This window comes from Meleagris gallopavo, chromosome 10, assembly GCF_905368555.1.
Source record: "Meleagris gallopavo chromosome 10, MGAL_WU_HG_1.1, whole genome shotgun sequence".
Lineage (NCBI taxonomy): Eukaryota > Metazoa > Chordata > Aves > Galliformes > Phasianidae > Meleagris > Meleagris gallopavo.
In genome coordinates this window covers 25863428-25889275 of record NC_139413.1, presented here as the reverse complement: position 1 = coordinate 25889275, position 25848 = coordinate 25863428, and the positions used below count along the sequence as shown (strand labels likewise).

The following is a 25848-nucleotide window of genomic DNA, read 5'->3' as shown; positions in this document are numbered from 1 at the left end:
GCCCCAAGCTCCCAGCCCCTCGGCTGACGGCCATGGAGGATCACTGTCGCTGCACGCACGGGGGAGCAGCACTCAGTGACTCAGGTGGGAGCTGGGCGCTGTGCTGAGAGCTGAGCTGAGATCCCTGCCCATGGCCAAGCACCCGCCTGGCACTCGTCCCCTGTTGGGATCAGAATGCTGAAATCCCCTCAGAGCAGCAAAGAGCGTTGGTCTTGGGTTTCAGAGCTCTCCTGCTACGCGCAACCTTTATGGGCAAGCTGGCTGTCTATTACCAGGTAACCTTTAAGCGAGTAGTAATTAACATAATGAGTGGACTGATGGGTGTCCCCTATAGCTATGGGCCTCAGTAGCAACACGTCTCTGGCAAACTGGAATGTCTAGTCCTAAACTGCACCTTCGTAAAAGGAAGGAAGTAAAAAAACTAAAATGGGCTGGGGATAAAAAAAGACCAAAGAAATGAAATGACTTTGAGTGAATATCTCCAGCCCGATCCAACACTCACTGAGGCCAATGAAAATTCTGCATCCATACAGGTGGGGCTGATGTAGACAGGCTGTAAGGGCCCACTTACCAGGCTGGAGTGGTTAGAGCTACACTGACCAAGCTCCCTGATATGCAGACTGAATGCGGCTTTCTAGGACAAAACAGATGTGCAGAGGAAACAAAAGGACAACACTTGGACAAATTAGATATGTCAACAGTTAATTGGAACATCCTTTGTTGGGGTTATTTGTTTATACAGTAAACTGACTAAAGCAAAAGACTTGCAACGGTTTCCTACGTAACAAAAGCCACACACATAAAAATCTTTTAGTTTAAAAATCGTTTTAAAATAAAAACCTCCAGACAACAAAATGCTTCAAATTCACGTCTTCCCTTTCTCCACAATTTCTTCTTTGCACAGACAAGCCCTTTACATGTACCAAAATGGTATGCTGACACAACAGAGCCGGATCGTTTACAGACTGTCTAAGTGGGAGTGTGGGCACAGCAAGAACACAGGACAGCCCCATCAGGCCCGATGAGACACCCCGCAGTCCTAAGGCACACAAAACCAAGGCACACACGCAGGAGTTTTGCCCTGGGATGCTCTCCCAGACACAAGTCATTTGCAGTTTGGGATTTCCAGAGCCAGAGATTCACTGCACTCAATAGCCCTTGAGAGATTTCTCTCCTGTGACTTCATCTAATCACTTTAAAATCCTTCCGTCTGCACAGCAGCGTCTTGCCAAGGTGTTCCACAGCCCGACAGCTCTGCACAGCAATTTCTCTTGTTCATTCTGAACCTGCCATCTGCCAGCTTTGCTCGGTGTCCCTCAGCTCCTGTGCCAGGAGTCAGGCTCTGGCCTCTATCTGTCTTGTACGTAAAGCTTAGGACAGAGCTAGGAAGCTGCCTCTAAACCTGATGACTTCCAGAGACATCCTTATGCACATGCAATAACCGCTGCTGAAGTTACAGAGGCAGCCGGGCAGCTTGAATTACCCGCACAGAGGTGCTCATTGCCTACGTGAAGGCTGTGCACACACCTGCAGCACACACCAAGTCCCATATTTGTGGGCAAACTGTACACCATGGACTGCTAGCACAAACCTACAGGGATGCGTGGATTGACTGTGTGATTCCAGCACACATGGGCACACGGGTGAAATGAATACGCTGACTGAAGTCAGGTGGGCACAGCAGGGGGACCGGGAGGAAATTCTATAAGAAAGGGAGCAGTAACTTCTATTAGTGCATTCAGACATTCACTTTTAATTGACAGCTTTTTTTTTTGCTTATTTCATTGTTGCTTCCCATACTGTAACCGGTAATTATGTTATTATGTCTAGAAAAAAAATAGCACCGGAGAATTTTAAAGCGCATTTTCAAACCAAGACTTAAGTTTGTCAGCTTGGCACATCATACAAAGCGATGGAACCCGGCAGCCAGTAGCAGGACTTGCTGCCCCGGGTTCCCGTCCCGGCGGCACGGCGCGGGCAGCTCTACCAGCTGAGCTGCGAGTCGGTGCGGTCCGGAGGTGCGCCCCGCAGCTCTGAAGCAACACAGACCTCCCTCCCCGACCGGATCTTCCATCTCCCGCCGTTCCCCCCCACGCCAAGCTGCGCTCACGCACCAACACCAGCACAGCGCCCTACAACCGAGCAGCCGTCCCAAGTTTAAAGAACGACTTTAGGGAAACCCATCCCGAACCCCGCTCTCTTCCCGTCAGCTTTCTCCCTTCTGTTACTCCGGGGAGCTCCCGACCCCGGGAACGGACGCGCCGCTCACCGCGGCGGCTGGGGGAAGCCGGGGCTGAAGGGAACCGGGCGGCCCTTCCCCGCCCGCCCGGGGCTCCCCTGGACGGGAGGAGGCGAGGCCGAACCGCCGCCACCTCGGGCACGCCCGCCCGCCCGGCGCTGGGCTCCTCTGCGGTGCGGGGGCGGCCCCACAGCGCTGGGCTCCCGCCCCGGAGCGCCGTAACTCCCCCCGGCCTTGCCTGGAAGCGGCGGCGGCGGCGAGGCGGGGAAATCACGTGAGGGCTCCCCAGAGCGCCACCTCCAGGGCCGTACCACCGCGGGGCTGGGGGGAGGCGACGAGCAGAAGCGCGCCGTCGAACGGAGGAGCGCGGCCCGCCCCCGCCGCACGTCGCACCTCGGAGCCGAGCGGCAACGCAACGCAACGCGACGCGATGCGATGCGATGCAACGCAATGCGCGGGCGGGGGACGCGGCGCGGGGCGGCAGTGCTGCACCCCGGCACGGCGGCGGGCGGGCGGCGCGCGGCCGGTAAGGAGGCGCCGGCGGCGGCCAACCCGGCTCGAGCTCGGGACGCGGTAACCAGATATTCAAAAACAATACGTCAGCCCACAATGCCCCGGGCCGCCGCCAGCATTACCTCATCCCACAAGGCCCCGCGCCGGCGCTGAGAAGCTTCTAGGGTGGGGTGGCCATGGCGACCGGCTGCTATGCACCGGGCCGGGCCAGCGGCCCGCCTCCCCCGGGAGAGGCGGCGGCAGCCAATGGGGAGCCCGCGGGGTGACATCATGGGCTATTTTTAGCGGGCTCCCGGTCGCTGATAAGTGAAGGGCTGCACGCCGCGAGCGGGCTCAGAGCGCGGGGCGGGCAGGCAGACAGACAGACAGGCAGGCGGGCGGGCGGGCGGCAGCGCGAGTCGGTCAGCCGCCGGAGCGAGCAGGGCCGAGCGGCAGCGCAGAGCCGGGAAGTACTCGCGGCGGCGGCGGCGGCAGGAGCGGCCCGCCCGGCCCGGCGGCACAGCGCGGCGAGTCGGCCCGGGAAGTGCAGCGAGGCCCGGCGGGCCCGGCCCGCGCCGGGAGGAGCGGCGGCGGCGTCCCGGCTAGAAGTAAGGCTCCGCGCGCTCCTATCCCCAACCCGCGCGGCCGGGAGCGCTGTGGGGCGGCGGCCGGGACGCTCCAGCGCGCTGCCGCGGCTCCCGGCGCCACTCCGCGGGCTCTGTTCTATGAGTGCAAAGATGGAGCCTACTTTCTACGAGGATGCCCTGAACGCCAGCTTCGCGCCGCCGGAGAGCGGCGGCTATGGATATAATAACGCCAAGGTGCTGAAGCAGAGCATGACGCTGAACCTGTCCGACCCGGCCAGCAGCCTGAAGCCGCACCTGAGGAACAAGAACGCCGACATCCTCACCTCCCCCGACGTGGGGCTGCTGAAGTTGGCCTCCCCGGAGCTGGAGCGGCTCATCATCCAGTCCAGCAACGGGTTAATCACCACCACGCCGACCCCGACGCAGTTTCTCTGCCCAAGAACGTTACCGACGAGCAAGAGGGCTTCGCCGAAGGCTTCGTGAGAGCGCTGGCGGAACTGCACAACCAGAACACGCTGCCCAGTGTCACCTCGGCCGCCCAACCTGTCAGCGGTGGCATGGCACCTGTGTCCTCCATGGCCGGCGGCGGCAGCTTCAACACGAGTTTGCACAGCGAGCCCCCGGTGTATGCCAATCTCAGCAACTTCAACCCCAACGCGCTCAACTCTGCACCCAACTACAACGCCAACGGCATGGGCTACGCGCCGCAGCATCACATAAACCCCCAGATGCCCGTGCAGCATCCCAGGCTTCAGGCTCTGAAAGAAGAGCCTCAGACTGTACCTGAAATGCCGGGGGAAACCCCTCCCCTGTCCCCTATTGACATGGAGTCGCAGGAGAGAATCAAAGCCGAGAGAAAACGCATGAGAAACAGAATTGCGGCGTCCAAATGCCGGAAAAGGAAGTTGGAAAGGATTGCCAGGTTGGAAGAAAAAGTGAAAACTTTGAAAGCCCAGAACTCAGAGCTGGCATCCACTGCCAACATGCTCAGAGAACAGGTTGCACAGCTTAAGCAGAAGGTCATGAACCATGTCAACAGCGGGTGCCAGCTAATGCTAACACAACAGTTGCAAACGTTTTGAAGAGACTGACTTAAATAGGAACTGTGATGTTGTGGTATAACTAAACAACAAACCAAAAGCGGCGGCCGCGTAAAGCTCACGGTAAAAGCTGAGAGGCTGTGAGTCCTGCCTGCGTGCTGCAAAGCGCATGTGTGGAAAGACTGGCGAGCCTTCAGCTTGAGTTGGTGAAGCAGCCAGCACCGCTCCGAGGAGTGCTGTTCCTGCTCTGATGAGGCGTCAGATCTTCGTTTAACATTGACCAAGACCTGCATGGACCTAACATTCGATGATCATTCAGTATTAAAGGTTAAACTGCAATAGAAACTGTAGATTGCTTTATGTAGTATTCCTTAAGAAAAAAAAAAAAAAAGGCGGGAGGGAGGTTTGTGGGAGGCTGATAAACAAACAAGAACTGTTCTGCCTGCCTTCAAGTAAATGGTGTATGTACATATCCTTTTTTATTTTATTTTATGAAAGTTGATTAATGTCAATAAACTACTTCATGACTTTGTAAGTTATTTTTATGTTGTTTATTTGGGTACTGCCCAGTATTGTTTGTAAATAAGAGGCTTTTTTTTAGCACTCTGAGTTTACCATTTGTAATAAAGTATAATTTTTTTAATGTTTCTGTTTCTGGAAAAAAAAAATCTAGAAGGTTCTATTATATTTAAGAAAAATAAAATACTTAAAATGCATTTCCTCCTCACACTTTTTTTTTATTATTATTATTTTTGCCAGTACGTGAGTTAGGAAAACGCCCTTTATGCTGAACTCTAAAGGGCAGGGATTATGTTAAACTCGCTCTGTAACTACAGGCATGTCCTGGAGAACGTGTGAGGAGGAGACGGAGGGGGGAAACCAGATCCTGAGCACTGAACAAACAGAACTTTTTGAGTTGTCTTGGACTTGCAGTTGCTAGCCTTAACCTGAGAGGAGTGCTTGTGTATTGTAGTGGCCCTGCTGGGGCAGCTGACTTCGGCTTTAGGCAGGCTTTAGATGGTAGAAAGCCTGTGTGTTGAGACTGCTCTGCACTTGTAACCGGCTGCCTGTGCTCTTGCATGCTTTTTATTAAGCTAATGCCCTCAAGCAGGATCAGGCAAGAGGCTGTTTGCTTTTCTTTTTAACAAAACCGCTCTAGACTTCAAAAATAGAAATATTCACCTTCATTCCTGTGCGCTCTTTGCACAGTAAAAGGCAATCTCTGGTAATAGTTGTGAAAGTGCTGTTGTCTGTGGGTAAAAAAAAATAACTTTTTCTCTTCGAAATCCTTTCGGCTGTTACTGCAGTTCTGTTTAGCAATAGGAAAACTGGGTAAACAATGTAGCAGGAAGTGAAAAGACATGATGGCAACTTTTAAGGTGCTTGCCATGTATTTTTAATATAATCTTGTTTCTTAGTGCAACAATGTAAACATCTACCTTAGAGACATGCTACTCAACTGGTGGGGGGAATGATTTGGATGCCACGCTTTTAACGTGCAGCACCCAATTCATTTTCTTCAATAGCTACATATCTGAGGAAAGAGCAGATGCTCTGTTTGATGCCGATGGGCAAACAGCAAAGAGCAGAAAATATTACAGACTAACTACTAGTGAAGTAACGTTATTAAGTTTTTAGACAACCCTAATCCATATTGTAAGGAAAAAAGATATATGTTTATCTACAGTGACAGCCACGTGTAGGGTCGCATCACAGACTGATGAGAGCAGACTTACTGTCAGCATAGTGATACCCTGAAACTTCCACCTGATGTGCATTCGAAGATCAGTTCCTCACAGGAAGCACAGAATTATCTTTCTTCTGACTTTTTTTTTTTTTTTTTTTCCTGCCCAAATTGTATGGAGTTAATGACATGAAGGGTTGTTTTAGTGGGTAAAATGTGATATTGTGGCAGTATCCTACATCATAATCCAAGCGTGGGGGCCAGCACTGTTTAGATGCTGTTTGCTGCTGTCAGAGGAATACTCTTATAACAACACCAACCAAACAAAGGGTTACTAGGAGGATACTGTAGTTTGCCAAGAGCACATTTTGCTGATGTCAGCAACCCGGAAGGTAAGTTGATTTTGACCATATGTAGGAATAGACAGCAGAGGGATAATACACAGCACTGCTGGGTGTGGTTTTACAGGGATTTAAGCAAGTGCCAACTAGCAAAATAAGCAGGGCAAGGAGATTAATTACCTGCAAAGGTGCCTGTTTAACTCTCCATAGTGCTGGGTTATGGAATAGATGTTACTAGCAAGCATTTTGCTTAATCACCTAATTACGCAAAAAATAAATACATTATATAAAATACTATGTTAATTAAATACAGCTGAGTGACAGTCTGCTCCACCCTATCCTAATACGCGCACACAGACATTTAGCACTGCAGTTAGAAGTTTTTTTCTCTCCAGTTCCACATTCTGAAGCACTGGCAAAAAAAGTTACTGAGTAACAGCACTGCTGGTTCGGCAGGCACAGACTGGGGCAGAATTACCTGCCCAGGCCCAGCCCAGGAGGTGCTGTGCTATTCAGTGCCAGTCACACAGGTTCACAAGGAGACAGGGAGGATGTAGCACGAATCCTTTCCTATATCCCACGTCTGAGGATCGAGCCTGACATGGGGCAAAGTAAGTTTATATTATCTCCACCTCCGTCTGTTTTGTAAACAGCGTGGTGGGATGTGAGCCTGTTTCTGTCTGGTGCACTTCAGAACAGATTAAAGCTCAGCACTCTTAGTGTATTACCAGATCACCCGGTGATCAATAAGCATGGCTGTACTGAAAGACATGCATGTGTTTATATGTGGTGAAATGCAAAGTTTTCACACCTACTTAACTTGAGATTAAAATTGCCTAATGCGTTGTGTGCCTTACTTCTATAAGGAAAAGTCCATTTTCTTTGAGATTTAGAAACTCTTTTTGTTGCCCCAGCTGTACTCACAAGGGAATATTTTGCAAATAACAGCATTGTGAGCATGTATTTTGTTTGGCTGTGAGTGCTGTCAGCGGATTCAGGAAGTGAAGTCAGAAAAAGGCAGGGTTTCAAACAGGGCAGGCTATGCCGAAATGCCTAGGCAAAGAGCCTCTAATCAGAACAACATGTTTGGGCTACAGAAATATTAATTAGAAGTTGGGTCTGTACAAAAACAACCAACTCCTCACACTTCTACCCCATGAACTGAAGTGAGCTGCGAGGAGGACAGAATTATTTTAAATCCAAAGTACTTGTCTTTACAGAAACGATAGTAACCATCCAACTTACTCCAGTGTAAAAGAGTTAGATGCCAGCCAGATTTAATCTCAGAACATTGTAGCAGTTATTGACATAGTCCTTCATCCTTCAGTTGTTCAATTCTCCGCAGGTCAAAAAATACTGACCTCAAAATACAGCACTTCAGTACCAGTGTGCATTCAGGCAGTGTGTACCCACCTAATGATGAAGATGAGATAAGATGCCATAATTTCCTATAGAATTATAGGAACATGCCAAGACACACAGCCATCACTATTGCTACTCACTATTCCCATCACCGTTCACTAATAACCTGCCATCACTGTTCCTCTAAACCTCTAAACTAGACAGTTTTGTCCCATGCAGAAGCCTAAGGAATCCATTAAGATAATTGCTTTCTGAAAAAGTAAATAAGGCCTTTCAATAAAGTACATTGCTGCATATGCATTAATGATCTTATCCTCCCAACTGCAAAGGAAGCAGAGAATCTAATTTGCAGGCAGCCAGGTTAGTTGTACAGCAGGCTTACATCACTTATCTAGCATCACGCAGCACATGCAGAGGCTGCACAGTGCAGTGTGAAGCCTGAACCAGCAGCAAAACTGGAAGGTGTGTCCAGCTGGATCAGCACAGCACTCTGCCCACTGAATAACCTGAGCCAGGCTGCAGGTTTATTAGCTGGGCAGCATTACTGAGCAGCCTGCGGAGGCGGGTGGACCGGCTCAGGCCAGAGCATGCTTGGGCATCTTGGAGTAGTTACAGCATGGAGTGAGGTGTCCCACGGCCAGAAGTATATGGCAGAGCTGAAAAACCAGAACATTTATCTTTGTTACCAAGGTGAATACCTTCTCTGCTTTTCATCTCTTCCTTCCTATCCCCAGGACAGGTATAACAGCGTAGATTTACCAACAACTAGAAACTAAAACCAGTTCAGGCAAAGTTTCTCTATTAAAAAAAAAAAGTTGCAAACAACATAAGTGAGCGCAAAATGCTGCTAATGAACAGATGGACAGTAAGGAATAATATTTGAAATTATTGTATACACAAATCCATTACGAAACAGAATATGTCTTATTAACATTAGCTATGGGACAGGGAGAGGGAAGGTGGTATTCATGTTCCAACTGAAGAAAAGGAAAATGTAGGTGGGTCGCATTGTGGGAAGGTGATCATTCCAGAGCTGTGCTCTTGTTTCGACGAACTGCACACACCGCCAACAGCACTGCCTGCACCTGAGGGTGGAGGCCATCCCAATTCCACACGTATGTATTGTTGCTGACATCAACATCAGAATATATTCTCTGAGCAGAGCTGGTGCTTCTTACAAAGAGAACTTGTAAAAAGTCATCGCCTCAGTTACCACGATAGCCTCTGATTACTTCTGCACACCTGGGCCCTCTTTTCCAATTTCACGCATTACTCTTTGCAGTACATTTTTGTTAAGGAATGATGGAACTACATAAATCAAACTAGGTCCCTGAAGTATTCCAAATACTAGAAAACAGTCGCAATGGGAAAACAGAGCTTTTTAAAAAGTGAACTGAATATTCAAAACAACGATGACTTTCTTAGCCGCAGAGTAACAGCAGACACTGGGGGAGGAAACTAATTAAGAAAAATGAGTGAAGAAAGTAACCTATTAGTGAAGTCTTAAGGCAGAACTGAGTAGGTTCTGACCTGACGTGATTAATCCAAACGTATCCAAAAATACCTCGGAACTAACTGTGGATGAGAGTAGAGGAAGAATTAACATTTATTTTCCTCTGTCCCACAGTTATTTTGTGTTTTGAGCCTTGAATTCTCCAGGCAATTTTTATGTTAATTCCAAAAAGAAAAGGACCAAAAATTTGCTAGAAACTCCTCCAAACTGACCTTTGCTCTTTATTCTCTTTCAAATTTAAAAGAATTCCTGTGAAATCGCAGCACAATAACAGCAAAGATGTGGGAAATGGGACGCAATTCCAGCAGATGGAGCTCAAAAGCAAACAGTGCTGGAACACACTGCACGGAGGCTTGCGGCACGAGCTTTCGCGTAAATGGTGTAGCAGCCAGAAAAGACTTCAGATGAAACCTGCAGTCATGCAAACCTTCTCAAATCGATGCATTTTAGCAGCTTCACTTAGTCCTTAAAGCAACCACTGCAAGGAACAGGGAGATCCTGCATCACTGTGACCACAGAATAACCCCAGCTATTTCAGAGGACACTATGGGTTCAAAACCCAGCATCTATGAGCTTTGAATTTGCATCCAGGATGCCAAATTAGTGAGGATGAGGACTGTTACTGTGCCTCCTGTGTCTCAGAACAAGGCATGCAAACATGCACGATGCAGTTATCTACTGAATGTTGCTATTCAAACTCATGCAGTGATTCAGGTAGCAGCCGTGCTAAAAAGAAGTGACTTCAGAAATGTTGAATCTCCACTAGAAGGATTAGCAGTAGGTTGAAAAGTGCAGCCTTGCACTACAAAAGTTAGAGATCACCTGGAGAAACTTCTCAAAGTTTCTGACCTCTGTGTGACCATAAATCAAAGCACTTTGTCAGCTTTTGAATGAAAAGCTCACTTTTGTTTCTGTCCAAAAGTAGTTTTGGAACTTTTAACACTAGTAAAAATTGCAAGCTGCTGCTCTCCCTATACAAACTCTGGTTGTTGTTTTGTTTTTACCTTGAGAAGTGAAATAAGGAAAGTTCCTCTTGAAACAAAGCCATAGCACTTCAAAGGTATGGGTCAGGATTTATTCAGTTTAACTTCTGATAGTGAGTTTTCTAGGTTAGGAGACACCATGAGCTCTCTTTGGACTTAACAGAGTCCAACAGTGCATACATCTTCAGAGGGTGAGCTGAAGTAGCAATCTAGGAGTGCCGAAACTCAGCTGTCTGGTTCTTTAACTGAAAGGCTTTTGGTCAGATAGGACAAAACCTGGGTCTGATTTACCTGATTAGAAAAAGGAGGCCTTTCCTTCTACTGAACAGAAAAGTTCAGAACCATCATGTGTTAGTGATGAATGAATTTCTGTAAACAAAATGCTATTCTACTGCATCACACACCGTTTTCCCCATCTACAAACAGCAAGGTATCCCTAAACATTAACCGTTCAAAACTCCTTGCAAGAAGTAATTAACAACAAGATTCATTGCAAACCCTCCCTTGGTATGTCTGGGCCTCAGTCAAGATATGATCCTTATCACTCTAAATAATCACATAGAGTCTGACCCAAATACCTAAAGGGGAGAAAAGGAAATGTAATTCTCAAGGCCAAATGCACCTCTTGTTTGGATTTGCTGTCAAACAGACTGCCAGCTCTCCTTATTTTCTGACTGAAGGAGACAATTTGTAAATATGAATATTCGAGTTATTTAACAGAGTACTTTTATCCACAAAAACAAACAAACTAAACCATACAAGGCCATACGTGAAGCATAGCTGACTTTGGGACTGACGGTACAAGAGTTTACAGTTAGCCTGCAACAAGATCGTTGCCCTTGGCAAATTAACAGCAACGTTTCCTTCTTTAAATAACAGAAAATAAACAGAATTCAGTGGTCTTGGTCCAGTTTCCTTCTCCTTTAAGCAGAGATTTTCTAACCCATATCTTTCCAGTGCAGCCCTGCAGGAAGCAGTACATCTTTATCTAACTTCCCACCACATTGGTTCTCAGGGCTGTGAAAAATGGACCACCATTCAACTATGCAGATTCAGCTGGGCTTGTAATATTTCAGCTTGGTTAGAGACTTGTGCATTATGTTTGCCACTTGTGCATTATGTTTGCCACTTGTGCCCTCCCCAGTGCAGCTAAGTGCTGCATATTTAGGGAAGTGCCCCTGACTGAGCTTCACCACTATGTATAGCTGTTAATTCCATGTACTTTTGCAAAAGTAACAATCAAGTTGCCTGCTTTGGTTCTTTTTTTCCCAAGATAACGACTGACAGTTACCAAAAACTAGCCCAAATCCAAAAGATGCTGGGTAGAAATAGCAGCTCTGGAAATCAGACCACTAATAAATACTGTGAAGAAAGCATGTTTTAAAAATCATACTCTCTTCTTGTTTGAGAAACAGGGATCACTGGCAACCTCCAAACTGCCAGGGATTGAGACAGAACTCTTCAATTCATTCTTCCCAACTTCAATTACACTGCAAAAATGCCCAGGCAGATCTTGCACCAGTTTTATAACTTAATTTTAATTCACGCTTTTGGTTAAACAAGCTCAACTTCCCATATGGACAAAGCTATAAAATGTGGTTTGACTTTCACAGAGAACAATTTTCATGCACCCATTAACTTGACTTGGGAACTGAGTCCTTAGTATACCTGCTTATGAAACTGCTTTTTGTGAGATGACTAACTTTGTGCATATATATTTAAAATTATTTAAGAGGGCAGTGAGGTTATTATTCTAAGTCTTATAAATGGAATTCCTTGCACATGCTCCTGATGTTGGCTTCCATGTCTGTTTTGAATTTACTTACAAAATATATCAGCACACCCAAAACTTGTTACAAGCTATTTCCCCGGCCCCCTCTGTTCACTGTTTATCATTCTTACATGCAGAAATTGCTTCTGTGTTTTTCACTGCACAGGAAATGCCAGACTGGCAATATGAGAAAGGCTTGCTTTTTAGCTTAATGTCAATTGTTCTTTCTTCCACGGTTACGTGCCTGTGGGCTGGATGTGGCATCTGGGTTAATGGAATGCTCTTCTCTCAGCATGTGTGGTACCTACTTGCACAGCCAGTTACTTCTCCAATCAAACTGCAAAAGGTAACAATGACAAAATAAAATGACAAAAGGAATAACACAATGAGCTCAGGGAATGGAAGATGTTATGCAGTTACTCTTTTTCTGTTAGAAACAGCTCAATCCCTAAATCTGTTGCAAATTAAGAACATATGCATCTCAGTTTAGGAACAGTAATGCCTGGTTTTCTGTAGTCTTTCTTATGGCATTCTCTCCTGAAATTTAGTTATAAGTGTTTTGACAGGTCTGCAGTCTGATCTAAGAAGAAAAAGCTGATGTTATCCCCTTTGGGAGTGCACTGTGCAGAGCAGCCACAAAAGTGCAGGCCTGCCAACCTGTGAGAAGCACAGCATTGCTACCCTTGTCCTTTAGGAGAGTCTAACTTCTGTAATAGCAGTAGTGATCAAAGGGCACTAAGATGAAAGAAAACTCCTTGTCCTGTACCACTGTATAGAAACAGGAACAACCAAGATCAAGCAATTAACACACAAAAATAGAAGCAAATTCCTCCCTGTTTCTAAGGTTGAGCTGATATAATGTCAGACAATATCACTGTAAGAGGTTAAAGCAAGCAGAAGGTCTCCATGTAGCCATAAAAATGGTCACTTTCACCTACACAACAAAAAATGAGATTTTATAGTGATGAAACCTCCAAATATATTAAAGGCTGTTTAAATTAATGAGAAGAGTCAGAACAGAAGTAAGGCTCTCTGAGTACTTTAATACCTTCCCATTTCTTTGTCAGTCATCAGTATTTGCCTACTCTAAAGCCTATAAATGATTATACACTCAAATATATTTTGATTCACTAATTAAGATACATTAAGCTATGTTTAAACATTGCTATACTTTGATCTAAAATTGGAGAGCTATGAAAGGCTTCTCAGCACTACAAAAAAACCTGATTCTTTAAGTTCGTTTGCCTAATACGTGTTTGCCATGGCCAACGTCACGAGCCTCATCCTAATCTTGAACGCTGGTATTATTTGATACTTCAGAAGGAATCCCAGGACGTGAAGCCTGGATTCTTAATTGAAGCCAGCTGTTACACAATAACTCAACATGTGTGGGATTTTCCCACTCAGTAAAAATGAAAACTGGAATTGTTTTTTTTTTTTTTATTTTATTTTTTTATAGGAGATTAAACATCCATTGTGGGATGGCTTCTTCTAAATGAAGGCAAAGAAACTATCACATTTGGATCACTCAGTAACGTGAAGATGATGCCATGCAACATAGCTGCATTTGTTATTTCATGCCTTGTCCACGTTATGGTTTAGTTTACAAAGGGATGTTGCCTTTTCTAGCTTTCCATCTCACTGAACTATACGCTTTGCTTGAAGCTGACAGTGTGCAAGTCAATCTATTTGTCCTTCCAGCATCATGGCATAACCCTGTTCCTTAATCTGTAACATGTGCTGGTACTGAAGTTCTGGTCCAGGGGCAGAGGGCTGTGAAAGGCAGTGGGTTAACCAGCAGGCTGCCCCCAGCAGAGCTGTTTGGCTTACTGGGCTTCTGTGAAAACAAACCTTGCACCAAACATTTTTAAATACTTATCCTGCATATAATATTTTATGTCACATATTGGTATGATAACAAGCTATATGTGTGCAATTATAAGGAAATTGTACATCCTGCTATTAGAAGCAGGTTCCCAGATATCCAATAGAAGATTCTAAAGCATATTTATTTCCTTCTGAATATCATGCACTGAAAGGCACTGGGGGTGGGAGAGGTGTATACATATATTTACACATCTACCAAGTCCTACCAGTACATTATTAAAACACAGAGCAAAAAATAGCACTGAAATATATAGATTTCCAATACTATTTTGATCACAAAAAGACAGGAAATGGGCTCCAGAAAAAAAGCTCTGTTCTACCAGATGGTAATAAAGGGTTAAAACAAGCACTTAAAAGTAACAGAATGTTTTCCTGTAAACTCCTTCTATGGTGTGATCCAGGGGAAGGTCCAACTTAAGTGCTGGATGTTCATACAGGATTTCCTATGACTAATGCTGTCAGCATTCAAAACTTTTAATTTAAAATGTGGGCGTTATACACAGATAGGAAATTTACCATTTACAATTTCTTATTCGAAAATGAATGAAAATTACTCTGATTTTCAGATTCATTCTCTGTACGTGGAATGGCAGCAGAAGAAAAGGAAGTCACTAAGTGGCATATGCTGGGACTGCCTGCCAAGCATTTACACAAGTCCTTTATATCTGGACGGGATCCACAGGAAGCTTGTACAGGAAGGACTTTTCCTTCCTTATTTTTGAAAAGCTTTGGTGGATGGAAATTATGCCAGTGAGTAACAGAGGGGAAGGGGGGAGCAGACAACTATTCTGATGGGTTTGGTGCCAATCCTTGCAAAACTGAAAGTCATACTGAAGTAGCAGTAATTCAACCTGTTGTAAAAAACACAGGTCCCAATTCAAAACACCTACATTTGCCAGTATTTCTAGCAAAACAGACTTTGTGTATAGAAAGCTTGCTCTGAATTCTCTTGTAAGATCTGATAATTTTTTTTTGCTTCAGATAAATTTTAAATAGCGGTATCTTATTGAATTAAACGTGAAATGAATAGAGTTTGAGCTGTCACAGCAATATTCCTTCTTTCATTTCTTAATGTCACACTGATCCTATTTTCACAGTGCTATATTAACACTTAGTTGAAACTAAGCTTTCCCTGTTCTTATGACACAAGGTAAAAATAAGGTTGACTATTCAGCTCTTCTCTTACTGCAGCTACTTCACTGTGCAAGAACTTCCTAGAAATCACTCTTTGTTCCTTAATCTGAGTCTTTTAAAATCCCTGGGGGGAATACTACTGTTCTTTGCATATTGTAGTATATACGTATTGAGCCAAGGACTTTGCTTCACTGGGAACCATGACAGCAGAAAACAGACCTACAGGTAGGCTGCAATGGCTCTAGATACCACGTTAGCAACAGCTATGTCAGCTGGCAGGAGTCCCAGCTTTATCCCTGAGAGTCCTGTAAACCCAGAATGGCTATTTAGGTAAGGGAATAAGAACAAACAAACAAGCAAACAAAAACCCTTTCTCAAATAGGGAACATTTCTACTGCACAGTAAGGGAGGCAGAAGTTGTAAACAGGTGGATTTGATGACAGAAGAAAATTGGTTGAAGAGGAGTCTTTAAAAAGGTTTAATATAGTGTTCAAAGGAATAAGAAGCAAGTAGCACAGGGGACAATGGAAAACAACAAAAGTATTAGAAAGAATGATTGAAGAGTAAGCAGCTCTTGCAGAGGCTTTTGGTAGAGGTGTGCAATTTTCTCCAGCTGGACATTGGAACCAAACATTAAGAGCATGAAAGCTATTATTAAAAAAACAAAGAAGGATGCTGGCATAATGAGTCAAGCTTATGCTTTGTCCACAGAGCAGCTCTGGTGCAGGTAACAACCATCATCTGCTGTGAAAAAAAAAAGTATTCCTAGAGGAAAGAAAATCCATGCTGATATGATTCCATTGCTCTTGTGATCAAAGCTAGTTTTAAGGAAACCTATTGGTACAGCAAACAGTTCTGTGCTCACAGCAAGCACTACAGGAATAAGGAATAAGAAGCAGTTTAAGGAATGAGAAGAAAAATGTCTGAAATGAAAGCTCTGGTTCAGATGTGTGTTTGATTTGCAAAACGATGGAAACTGAGGGGGCAGCTGGGTCATGCCTTTCCCCTGCTGGATGAATCACTCTTTGAATGGAAATTTGAGTAGGAAGACATAATGGCTTGGGAACAAAGAGCGCTGCCAGAATATCACAGGTGCAGCTGAACAGAGAAGGATGTTTTGGGGTATGCCAAGGGAAGCAAACACCATGAATCTGGAGGAGTTGTCAGGCTTTTGTGATTTAGGGAGCTACCCAAATCAGCACAAGTGTTTCTCATGGAAGCAGACAGGAGGAAGGCCGAGGTCCCGATTCAGTGCAGCAATCAGACCCTTCATGTTTAAGCATAGTACTGTATTCAAAAAAAGAGAGAGGAACTGCTCGTGTTTTACTAAAGCTCATGGAACTCAAACTTACCCTCTGCTCAAGCACCTCTCCATATTTAAATACAGACTTACACATTTTCTGAACTGGAGCTAAGAATACAGATGCTGGCATACAAGGAGACACAGCCAGGCTGATATCAACTTACTATTTCTCTAAATATAGAATTCTGGATCCAAAAAAGTATCAAAGACAAGAGAGTGACCTAGAGGATTCACAGTAAATAACTCGGGGATCAGGGAATATAGGAACCATTTTCAAGGTTAACAGGAAAAGAGACAAGAATCAAAGCTAGAATATTAACTTCTTTAAGTTCTTCACAGAGAGAGTGGTGAGGTGCTGGAACAGCTGCACAGAGCGGCTGTTGATGCCCCATCCCTGGAGGTGTTCAAGGCCAGGTTGGATGGGGCCCTGGGCAGCCTGGGCTGCTATGAAATGTGGAAGTTGGTGGCCCTGCATGTGGCAATGGGTTGGAGCTTTGTGATCCTCGAGGTCCCTTCCAATCCGAGCCATTCTGCGATTCTATGATAATTTAAAAACTTTGAAAATCAAGGAGGTAAGATGACAACTGTAGAAGAAGCAAGAGATGCAGAAAAGCATCTCCAGGCCCAGGTGTGCCAGTTGCCTTCAAGCAACTTGAAGGGGGAACAGCAGAGCCCCCAGTCCCTGCTATCTGCTCTCAGCAGGACCTTTTTCCTACTGGTGGTGTTACTAGAACCTCCAACTTACCCCCACTAACTCAGAAAACGCTCTGCCTTTTTTCCAGAGTAATTACAAATTAGTTTTTCTTAACAGAATAAAAAAAAGCTTGAGGTGGTTTTCCACGCTTAATTCAAAAGTTTTCTATTTCTTCACATTCAGGAAAAACAACAACCGTGGAACTAAAATAAATGGATTTGAAAATTCTGTTGACATAACAAATACAATTTATATACATAAATGGATTCCTCAGAGAGAGTGAAATTTCAGTGTATGCATAGGTAGCCTTCATTGGCAAGACATTGTTTAGGTACACGTCTGTGCTATGTCTGATGCCTGACATCTAGCTGTAATAACTTAATAAATAACAGCAATTAAAACTGCTTTATGATGTAGCAAAACATCATTTCCTTTCAAAGTCACATTAGTCTCTATTAATCTCTGCAGCACTCTCTAATGGGTACAAGCAATATTCTGCTTGCATACAGCTGCCTTCTGTGGGAGATCTGGTGGCACTGCCATAGGCACCTCCTGGGAGCAGCCCCAGGCCTATGGGGGGCAGCTAAAGAACTTTCACAAAGTATTTCCTTCTGTAAGATTTCACTGACTAAGTGTGTGTTCCCAACTCAAAACCACAAAGGCCTGTCTAAAAATGTAAAAAAATCTGCCTGTTAAGAAAAAAGGAAAAAAGTTTGCTGATCCCTGAAGATGCCTCAGCATTTAGTAACTTGATGCTTTTACATCGTGTGCATTTAGTGTTAATGATTTGAATAACAACTTGAATAAATGCTAATAGAGTTAGTTTCTAGATTTAAATTAAGATTGTGACAGTAAAGATTTCTGCAGAATAAGAACTTATAGAAGCATACTGCTCACGATACTCAACAGAAAAAAAATGATCATTTTTCTTTTTTGATCTTTGCATGATATAAATTTCATCGTACATCACTAACAATTTTCCTGTTTGTTTCAAAGCAATTTTAATTCTCCTTGTTACGTTTCAAAACAAGCACATTGCTTTTCCTTAGCTCTGTGAAGCTGAAGTAGAAAGCTTTCTTCCTTCTTCCTCCCTTATGCAGCTTCTTGGAAAAATACTTGGCAAGGAACTTCATGGAAAGCTATGGAAAAACACCTACATGTGATTATTCAAAAATAAACTGTAAAAAAAAAAGCCTTCCAGGTTACTTGGTCACTCTTCTGAAACTTTACTAATTCACAATGGACAAGAAACCAACCCTAGTCCTCACTTTGGATGATTTATGCATATTAAGCCTTGTATCTACAGGTCAATCTGGATCCACGTCTGCCCTATCAGCATGTAAAGCCACCAGAGGCACGTTATGATGTGTGCTGCTCTCTTAGAGTCACCCCAGGACTGGAACTGCAGAAAAGAATACGCTCATCTTTGGAAAAAGAACATTTTGTATTGCAGAGATGCAGCACTTTACACGATCTTTGCATGTTTATACTTGAAGAAATAGTGTTAAGATAACATTGGAAATAAAGTATCTAAATTATTACACCTGCTGTTGTATTATTATTTAGTACCTCAGAGGCATCCATGACGATTGGACAAGGCAGGGGAGCAGTGCTGCCTGCAAGGCAGCTCTTTAGAGACAGGACCTGGCACAGGGACTCTGCAGGAGCAGTTATGGGCAGGCAGTGTGTGAGCTGCACAGGAGATAAGAGGGGAGCCCAGTGTGCCAGGCTGAGGTGCAAAACACGAGGCTGGACGGATCAGCTTTCCTCTCCCTCCAGGAGGCCCCAGCTGGCACGCACGTTCTCCGTGTGCCACTCCAAGGGTGGCACTGCCCTATGGAATACTTCTTTAAATCCCTGCCAGCATAGAGACATCCCAGCACCAGGAAGGCCCCACGTCTCTTGGTCCACTCCTGACAGAAACCTGACTAAACAACAACAAGATTGCTCAGTGCCAGAGCTCCCCTTCGGACTTCCCTAACTCACTGCAGTTACTCTTTATGCAAAACTAAGAACTAAGCTTTGTCTCTCTTGCAGACATTCTGACTAGTCAACTTCTCTACCAGTGTTATAATAAGTCGAGTGCATTCTAATCATCACCGCAAACACTTTGAGCACTGCTGCTTCTCTGTCTGACTATGCCTAAATATAGTTCAACCTCAACCAGCCAGGTCACACTTAGATTTCTGATTATCCAAAACAAAGCATTATTCCTGAGCTGTGTTTAATAGTGATGATGCCCTGATTACCCTGATATATTTCCTATTCCTCATGGTGTTCAGATAACGACGTTGGCTTTACTGCCTCTTGGAAAGAAGTTATTCTACAGCAAAGATATGTTCCTAATAAGCAGTCGGCATTACTGCAAACAACTGTCTTAAATGAAACCGAACTCCACATTGGGAAATATAAAAATATCACAGAGAGCAAAACTGTGATATTAATGTTTGGCTTTCCAACCATTTTATCAAGAAAATGCCCTGGGGAACACAAGCAGTTACTGGCAGTCACTGGGTTTCACAGAAGGCAGCGAGTGCAGTGCACGGCTCCCAGTGCTGGCTGGAGAAAGGCTGACCTCTGCAGGATCCTCAGGCCCAGACTGCTGCATCCCGGATGGCAATCAAACAATATGCAAGGTGTACTTTTGGTTGCTTTCATCTTTGAGAAATTAAAATAAAGAAAATTAAATGCATGCTTGATGATGACATAGCAATATAAAATAAGCTCGAAAACACAGGCACGTGTTAATTTAAGAAATAAACTTCATCTTTGAGAAGTCAGAAAACAATACTTCAAAGGAACAAAACTTCAAAGCCCTCCGTAACTTCAAAGCACTGCACCACCGTTAATAAACACACAGGACATGTCTGTGAGGGAGAAAAAAATTTCCTATTTTAATGCTTGTGTAAACAGGGAGCAGAGATGAAGTGATTTGCCCAAGGACACGTGTAAGCAGCAAAGCTGGGACTCCAGGTATGAACGAAGTGACTCGAGCTGCGTTCCTCAGAGCCACAGCAGGGTTAAAGCAGGCATCTGATGCTCCCCAATGGAAACTCACTCAGCAGAGACATAACTACAGATCCTTCCTATCAGTAGCATCACCTGCTCTTTTTCAGGCCTGCTCTAAAGAATCACATCGTTCTCAGCTGGCATCCTCCTGCAAAGTCATTGCTAAGTATGCACAGATCTGTAGAAATGATGTCTTTTCTATCAAGCCACGTTTTCAGAGAGTGTTATTTCTGCATTTAATGATGATGTGAGAGTTTACATTCAGGACTTCTGTCATGACAGTCTGCTCCCTGCAGGGATCTCAACAGCACACGATCAAAACACAACCAGCACACCTACAGCACAGAGCTTCTCCAGTGACACTGGGGAAGCAGAGCCTGCATCAGCACCAATCTGAGTTTTACTCCATGTCCTTCTGGAGTAAAACGAAGTTTCCTCAATGCATGTATGCTCATCTGCTATGTCCCCACGACTCTGAACACAAAGACCCTAAAAAATGCTCTATTACGAAGAAGACAGAAGCAAAGACCATCATTTTCTTTTGTTTTTAGAATAACATAATAAGGAACAGCCCTTGGATATGCAGAGCTGAAGATGCCAGTGGAAAGAAAACTGACCCATGAAGTACTTTGCAAGGAAAAAACAAACCTCCTCATGCCTCTCAGACATCACATAAATGTAAAAGTTAATAGAGAATGCCAAAGGTCTGGCTTAGTAATAAGAAATTTTGCCATTCAGACTTCTAATGAAGACCTTCCTGGAAATCCTACACGTATGTGGTCTCATGCACTTAATTAAAGGAGCACAGATATGGAACCTTAATATATTTCCTTTCTCTAAAACATTTATATGCCAAATAGGTAGAGTTAATAAGTTTTAAAGATATAAACAAAAAGCATACTTCAAACAGCCAGTTATTAATCTCTTATTCATCTATACAACAAGCTTCCAAAACTTCCTTGATGAACACCATTCTCGTTTTAACAGAGAATTTCCTCATGTCACCTCCACACAAAGAGCTTTTAAAAATATATCCAGAACTACGATTTGAAGACTATGCTTTGCATAGTAATTGGCCAAGTAATTGGCTGCATACTATTCTCTAGAAGCCCAGTTTCACACTGGCTCTAAATAGCCATTGCACACACAGGGCTCCGCTGCCCTTCCCCACGGCCGGTTAGGGGCAATGCACCTTTAATGCCTGCTGGTTTATCAGCACAATTCCTGCACATTAGGAAATTACTGCCATACCAACAGGTTCTTAAGGAATATCACAGTTGACGGCTTTAATTTTTTCCAGGAGTTCCACTTTTTTTCTGTGTGTCAGCTTTATCAATGATACTGCTTAGCACTCGCCATTCTCCATTGATAGAACTCAAAACTGAGAGTGCAGTCAAGCACTGCTACCTCTAGTTTGCATTGGAACAATAACAGTGAAGACATAACAACCCAATCTGAGCAAACTTTAAGTAAGGCCTATTACTTTACTCAAGAGATGGATATATCTGAAGTACTTTGATGAGTCAGATCTGAAGACTAAATAATTTGCAGCTCACAGACTGAGTCATTAGCAGATTTAGGAACACAGTTCGGACCTCCTGACAACAAACCACACTTTTCCATGTTATGTGTTAACAATGATTAACTAAATGACAAAAGTTTACCCATCCTTGGGGCAGTGCCCCTCTCTGCATTTCACAGGAGTTATTGGGCTTCTAAATGGGCTGTCCAATTTGCTGACTCTGTAACTGGCTGGCTTTCAAAACTTCTATTAGAAGTCTTGCCTTTCCTGGCTATTTCTTCAATAAATCTTTCTCGTAAAAAGAAAAAATAGTAATAGAATAAGTTTTGCAATCTAGCTTATAAAATAGAACAAGTTTTGCAATGCAGCTTATAAAGTCAACTCATAAAAAATTAAAAATCTCATCAGTCACACTATGCCTACTATTAAAGAAAATACAAGCAAAGGTAGCAGGATGCAATAGAAAAGGCAGTCAAGAAAGACACAGATGGCAAAATGTCTGATTTGCTTAAATAAGGTGAAGCTGTCAGCGTATTTTCCTAGAATGGTTTGGGTTGGAGGGAGCTTAAAAAGCATCCAGACCCAACCACTCAGCTCAAGCTCTTACAGAACTGCCATCTCAATTTCTCTCAATTGCATTCCAAATACGTAGATGGTTATTATTATATTTCCTCCTCTCCATGAGGAATTTTGAGACCAGGAAGTTAATTTAATTTCAGCTGGATTCAAAGGTCCTACACTCACACCGAAGACTACACACACAGATTTGAAGTCTCATTTCATTATGCTTTAAAAGTTTTGTACACACCTTGATCCACCTCATGGAATAGAATTAGGCTCCAGACAGACAGCAGACACAAGAATGACAGCCTTGAAGTTAAATACAGCTCACAGACCGAAGCTGGAACTCATCCTGGAAAGCCTGGAACACTTTTTACAATCAGCTGCTCTGTACAGTTCATTTTTATCTGGATCTTCGTGGTTTTATTTCATTATATGACAGAGATTTCACCTACAGCTCTGGCAAAGGGAACGCCTTCATTTACCACTATGCAAGTATGCAAACACGGCAACAGTAACCATGCTGTCCATTTTCTCTCGTCAGGTCTAAAAGCCTGGACAACTGGGAACCACAAAGAACAGCTTGGCCCAAAGGAACCTGATAAACCAATAGCTGCTATTCAAATATCAGCTTCACAAAAGCATTTTTTTCCCTAACTTTGCATTAAAAAGTCTGGAAGAAGTCTTCCAAATGGAAGATCCTTATATATCACGGGTTTTTGTTTTGTTTTGAGCCTCACTTGTTGCTAAGGAAGAACAAAGAAAATCAAGGGACTTCTATCAGAACTAAAGGTGAGTTTTGATTTCTTTCTCATTCTTTAAAGATGTACTATCGAACAACAGTGATTGCTGGTTCGGAGTTCTATCAAAAAGAATCACAGAATGGCAAGGGTTGGAAGGGACCCAAGGATCATGAAGCTCCAATCCCCCCCACCACATGCAGGGCCACCAACCTCCCCATTTCATACCAGCCCAGGCTGCCCAGGGCCCCATCCAACCTGGCCTTGAACACCCCCAGGGACAGGGCACCTCTCTGGGCAGCTGTTCCAGCACCTCACAGGCAGTGATGTGACCCAGCTTTGGTACTTTGTAGTTCACTTCTGATGTTAAACAACAGTTCCGTTCTCTTCTCGCTTATCAAGGTGAGCATGCATTCCACCAGCCTATTTACCAATCCATATGCAATCGAAGTCCTAAGAACTAAAAGAGAAGAGCTAATAGAAGGCATTAATGACCCCGACCACCTTCTGAGCTGCCTCATAGACAATGACATTTTTTCCCCAGAAAAAAGGATGGTCATGAGTTTCTACAGGACACGAACAGAGAAGAACTCTCGAGTTTTAGACATCCTAATTTCTCAAGGTGAACGAGCCTGCAGGCTCTTTTTCTATCCGTGTTTAAAGCAAGTGGAGCCAAAACTTTATAACAAGATGAGAAAATATGTCAGTGAAGTAAACGAAAGCATCAGAGATGCCAGAAGACAACTGATAGGATACTTACTTGAAAGAGACAAAGTTTGGTTTGAGAAGAGCTGTGAACAGTACCAAGAAGAAAGAGAGAGTCCTAGAAGAAAAAGACACGAAGGGGCTACTAAGAAGAAAGGAAAAGAAACTCAGCTTTCAGGAGCAGCAAAACCTAGAAAACATCATTCTGATATTGGCATCTTTGACACAGCTGCTAAGGGTTATATTTCAGAGTTAGCGAAAACACTGAAAGATAATGATATTAATGCATTAAACTCTTCAAATGAAACCCTTCTGCACGTTGCAGCCTCTCAGGGGCACCTAAGCATAATGGAATATTTGATCAGCAATGGTGCTGAGCTAGATGTGATGGACCAGAAAGGGAGAACACCTCTGCACAGGGCTGCTGAGAAAGGCCACGGTGATGCAGCCAAAGTGCTTCTCCGCTGTGGTGCTCACATGTACAGTTTGGATAAAGAAGGCAAGACACCACTTCATCTGGCTGCACAGAATGACCACAGCCACATATTGAAGATGTTTCTGAGAGAAGAAGCAAGAAGCTGTGGAAACCCGCATCACTTTTTGCACATGGCAGCTCTTAAAGATGAAAGCAGTCTGGCAAAAATGCTTTTAAAGAGTGGTGCCTCCAGTGATGGGAAGGATGAGAGAGGACAGACAGCTCTCAGTTATGCTGTTTCTCAGGGCTTTGAAAACACTGCAAAAGTACTGTTGGAAGCTGGAGCCAGTGTTGATTCCAATGTGGTCGAAAAAGCCTTCAACAGCAACCACCCATCCATTTTCAAAACACTGCTAGAATATTCTAAAGATTTGCCACTGGACATAATGGAGTCAGCTCTTTTTAAAGCCGTACAGAAAAACTTGCATGGTATTGTAGCAGCTTTAGCTGACAGAGGTACAGATGTAAATGCCTACAACGAAACGCAGTACACTCCTTTACTCCTGGCATGTGAAATGGGCAAGGCTGAATGTGCAGAAGTTCTAATTGAAAAGGGAGCAAACTTGGGAATAAAAACCCCTGCTTCAGACACAGCTTTGCACCTGGCAGTTCGGGCTGGGGCTGCCTCCATCACCAACCTGCTCCTGCACAAAGGGATGGAAGCCAATGTGACCAATCAGACCGACGAAACCCCGCTCCATACTGCAGCGCTGCACAACAACGGAGCACTGGTTGGCCCGTTAGTCAGCGCCGGGGCCAAAATTAATGCTGTCACTAAAGAGTTTGTTACTCCCTTGCATACTGCAAGTCAAAGAGGTAATGCTGATGTTGCCAAACAGCTGTTGCACCACAAAGCCAATGTTAATGCGAAGGATAAGCAGTCAAAATCACCTTTACATTTTGCTTGTGAAAGGGGAGATAAAACAATGGTGGAGATGCTTCTGAATGCTAATGCTGATCCCAATGCACAAGACAAGGAGAAAAAAACACCTCTGCATGCTGCAGCTCTGCGAGGTCATCTTGGTATTGTTCAAGTTCTGCTAGCTAAAAAGGGAAGACCTGGGCTTAAGGACATGGATGGATGTACTCCCGTGCACTACACAGCCATCAAAGGAAACATGGAGGTTGAAAAAATTCTTTTGACATCAACGAAAAGTAAGAATATTGATGATAGAAACATTTGGAGAAAGACTGCATTGCATATTGCAGCAGAACATGGGCACAGCGACTTGATAAACTTATTACTGAGTTATGGGGCAGCCATTAATGCCTTAGACAGCAATAAGGATACCCCATTGCACTGTGCTTGCAAGGCTGGTCACTTAAATGCTGTAAACTCCCTCATAAACTGGTCACAAGGAGAAAAAGCCAATTTACTAGCAGCTAATAGCCTCAAAAAGACCCCATTGCAAGTAGCAGAATGTAACAAAACAGAGAATCAGGCTCACATTGTCAACCTTCTGAAAAAGAAAATGTTGATGGCAAAATAAATATGTAAAGCAAACATTTCTAAATGTAAAGGCAGAATTATTCTTTATATAATAAATATATAAATATAATATATATAAATATAAATTTAGATGGTGCTGGGTTCTGTGTGATTGAGAACAGGCAAATTAAGTCAGTAATCAGTGGCGCCCATGGAAAACAGGATCTTAACCATACCATTAAACTTTGGAGCATTGATTACACTTCTGCTTTTTCCCATGAACCTCATCCTTGGAATCTAAAAAGCGGCAATCTTAAATGCACTGTTTTTTACCTTCTGTCGTATAAACCACAACTCAAGTCTGTGTGGATAGCTTA

The 25848-nt window shown here is 43.9% G+C and overlaps 3 protein-coding genes across 4 annotated transcripts in view; 2 read left to right on the top strand and 1 right to left on the bottom strand.

Annotated features, from left to right (window-relative positions):
- Nucleotides 1–22614, bottom strand: part of FGGY (FGGY carbohydrate kinase domain containing) — a 284157-nt gene extending 261543 nt beyond the window's left edge. Inside the window, exon 1 of the mRNA XM_085231838.1 lies at nucleotides 22370–22614. The gene's annotated coding sequence lies outside the window, so the exon portion shown is untranslated. The remainder of the gene's footprint in view (nucleotides 1–22369) is intronic.
- JUN (Jun proto-oncogene, AP-1 transcription factor subunit) lies at nucleotides 3072–5074 on the top strand. Its single transcript, XM_003208888.5, is given in 2 exon segments — nucleotides 3072–3754; nucleotides 3757–5074. Coding segments are annotated over 2 exon segments (942 nt in total). The 5' UTR covers nucleotides 3072–3456; the 3' UTR covers nucleotides 4401–5074.
- LOC104912496 (CARD- and ANK-domain containing inflammasome adapter protein-like) lies at nucleotides 22610–25733 on the top strand. Of its 2 annotated transcripts, none has more exons than XM_085231827.1 (2): nucleotides 22610–22914; nucleotides 23407–25733. In XM_085231827.1, the coding sequence occupies exon 2, from the start codon at nucleotides 23415–23417 to the stop codon at nucleotides 25530–25532; it is 2118 nt and encodes a 705-aa protein (XP_085087953.1). In that variant the 5' UTR covers nucleotides 22610–22914; nucleotides 23407–23414; the 3' UTR covers nucleotides 25533–25733. The 2 variants fall into 2 exon arrangements, with proteins under 2 accessions (XP_085087953.1, XP_031410844.2); XM_031554984.2 differs by having other exon boundaries at nucleotides 22611–22914; nucleotides 23265–25733.
- Nucleotides 25734–25848: the final 115 nt, after the last annotated feature.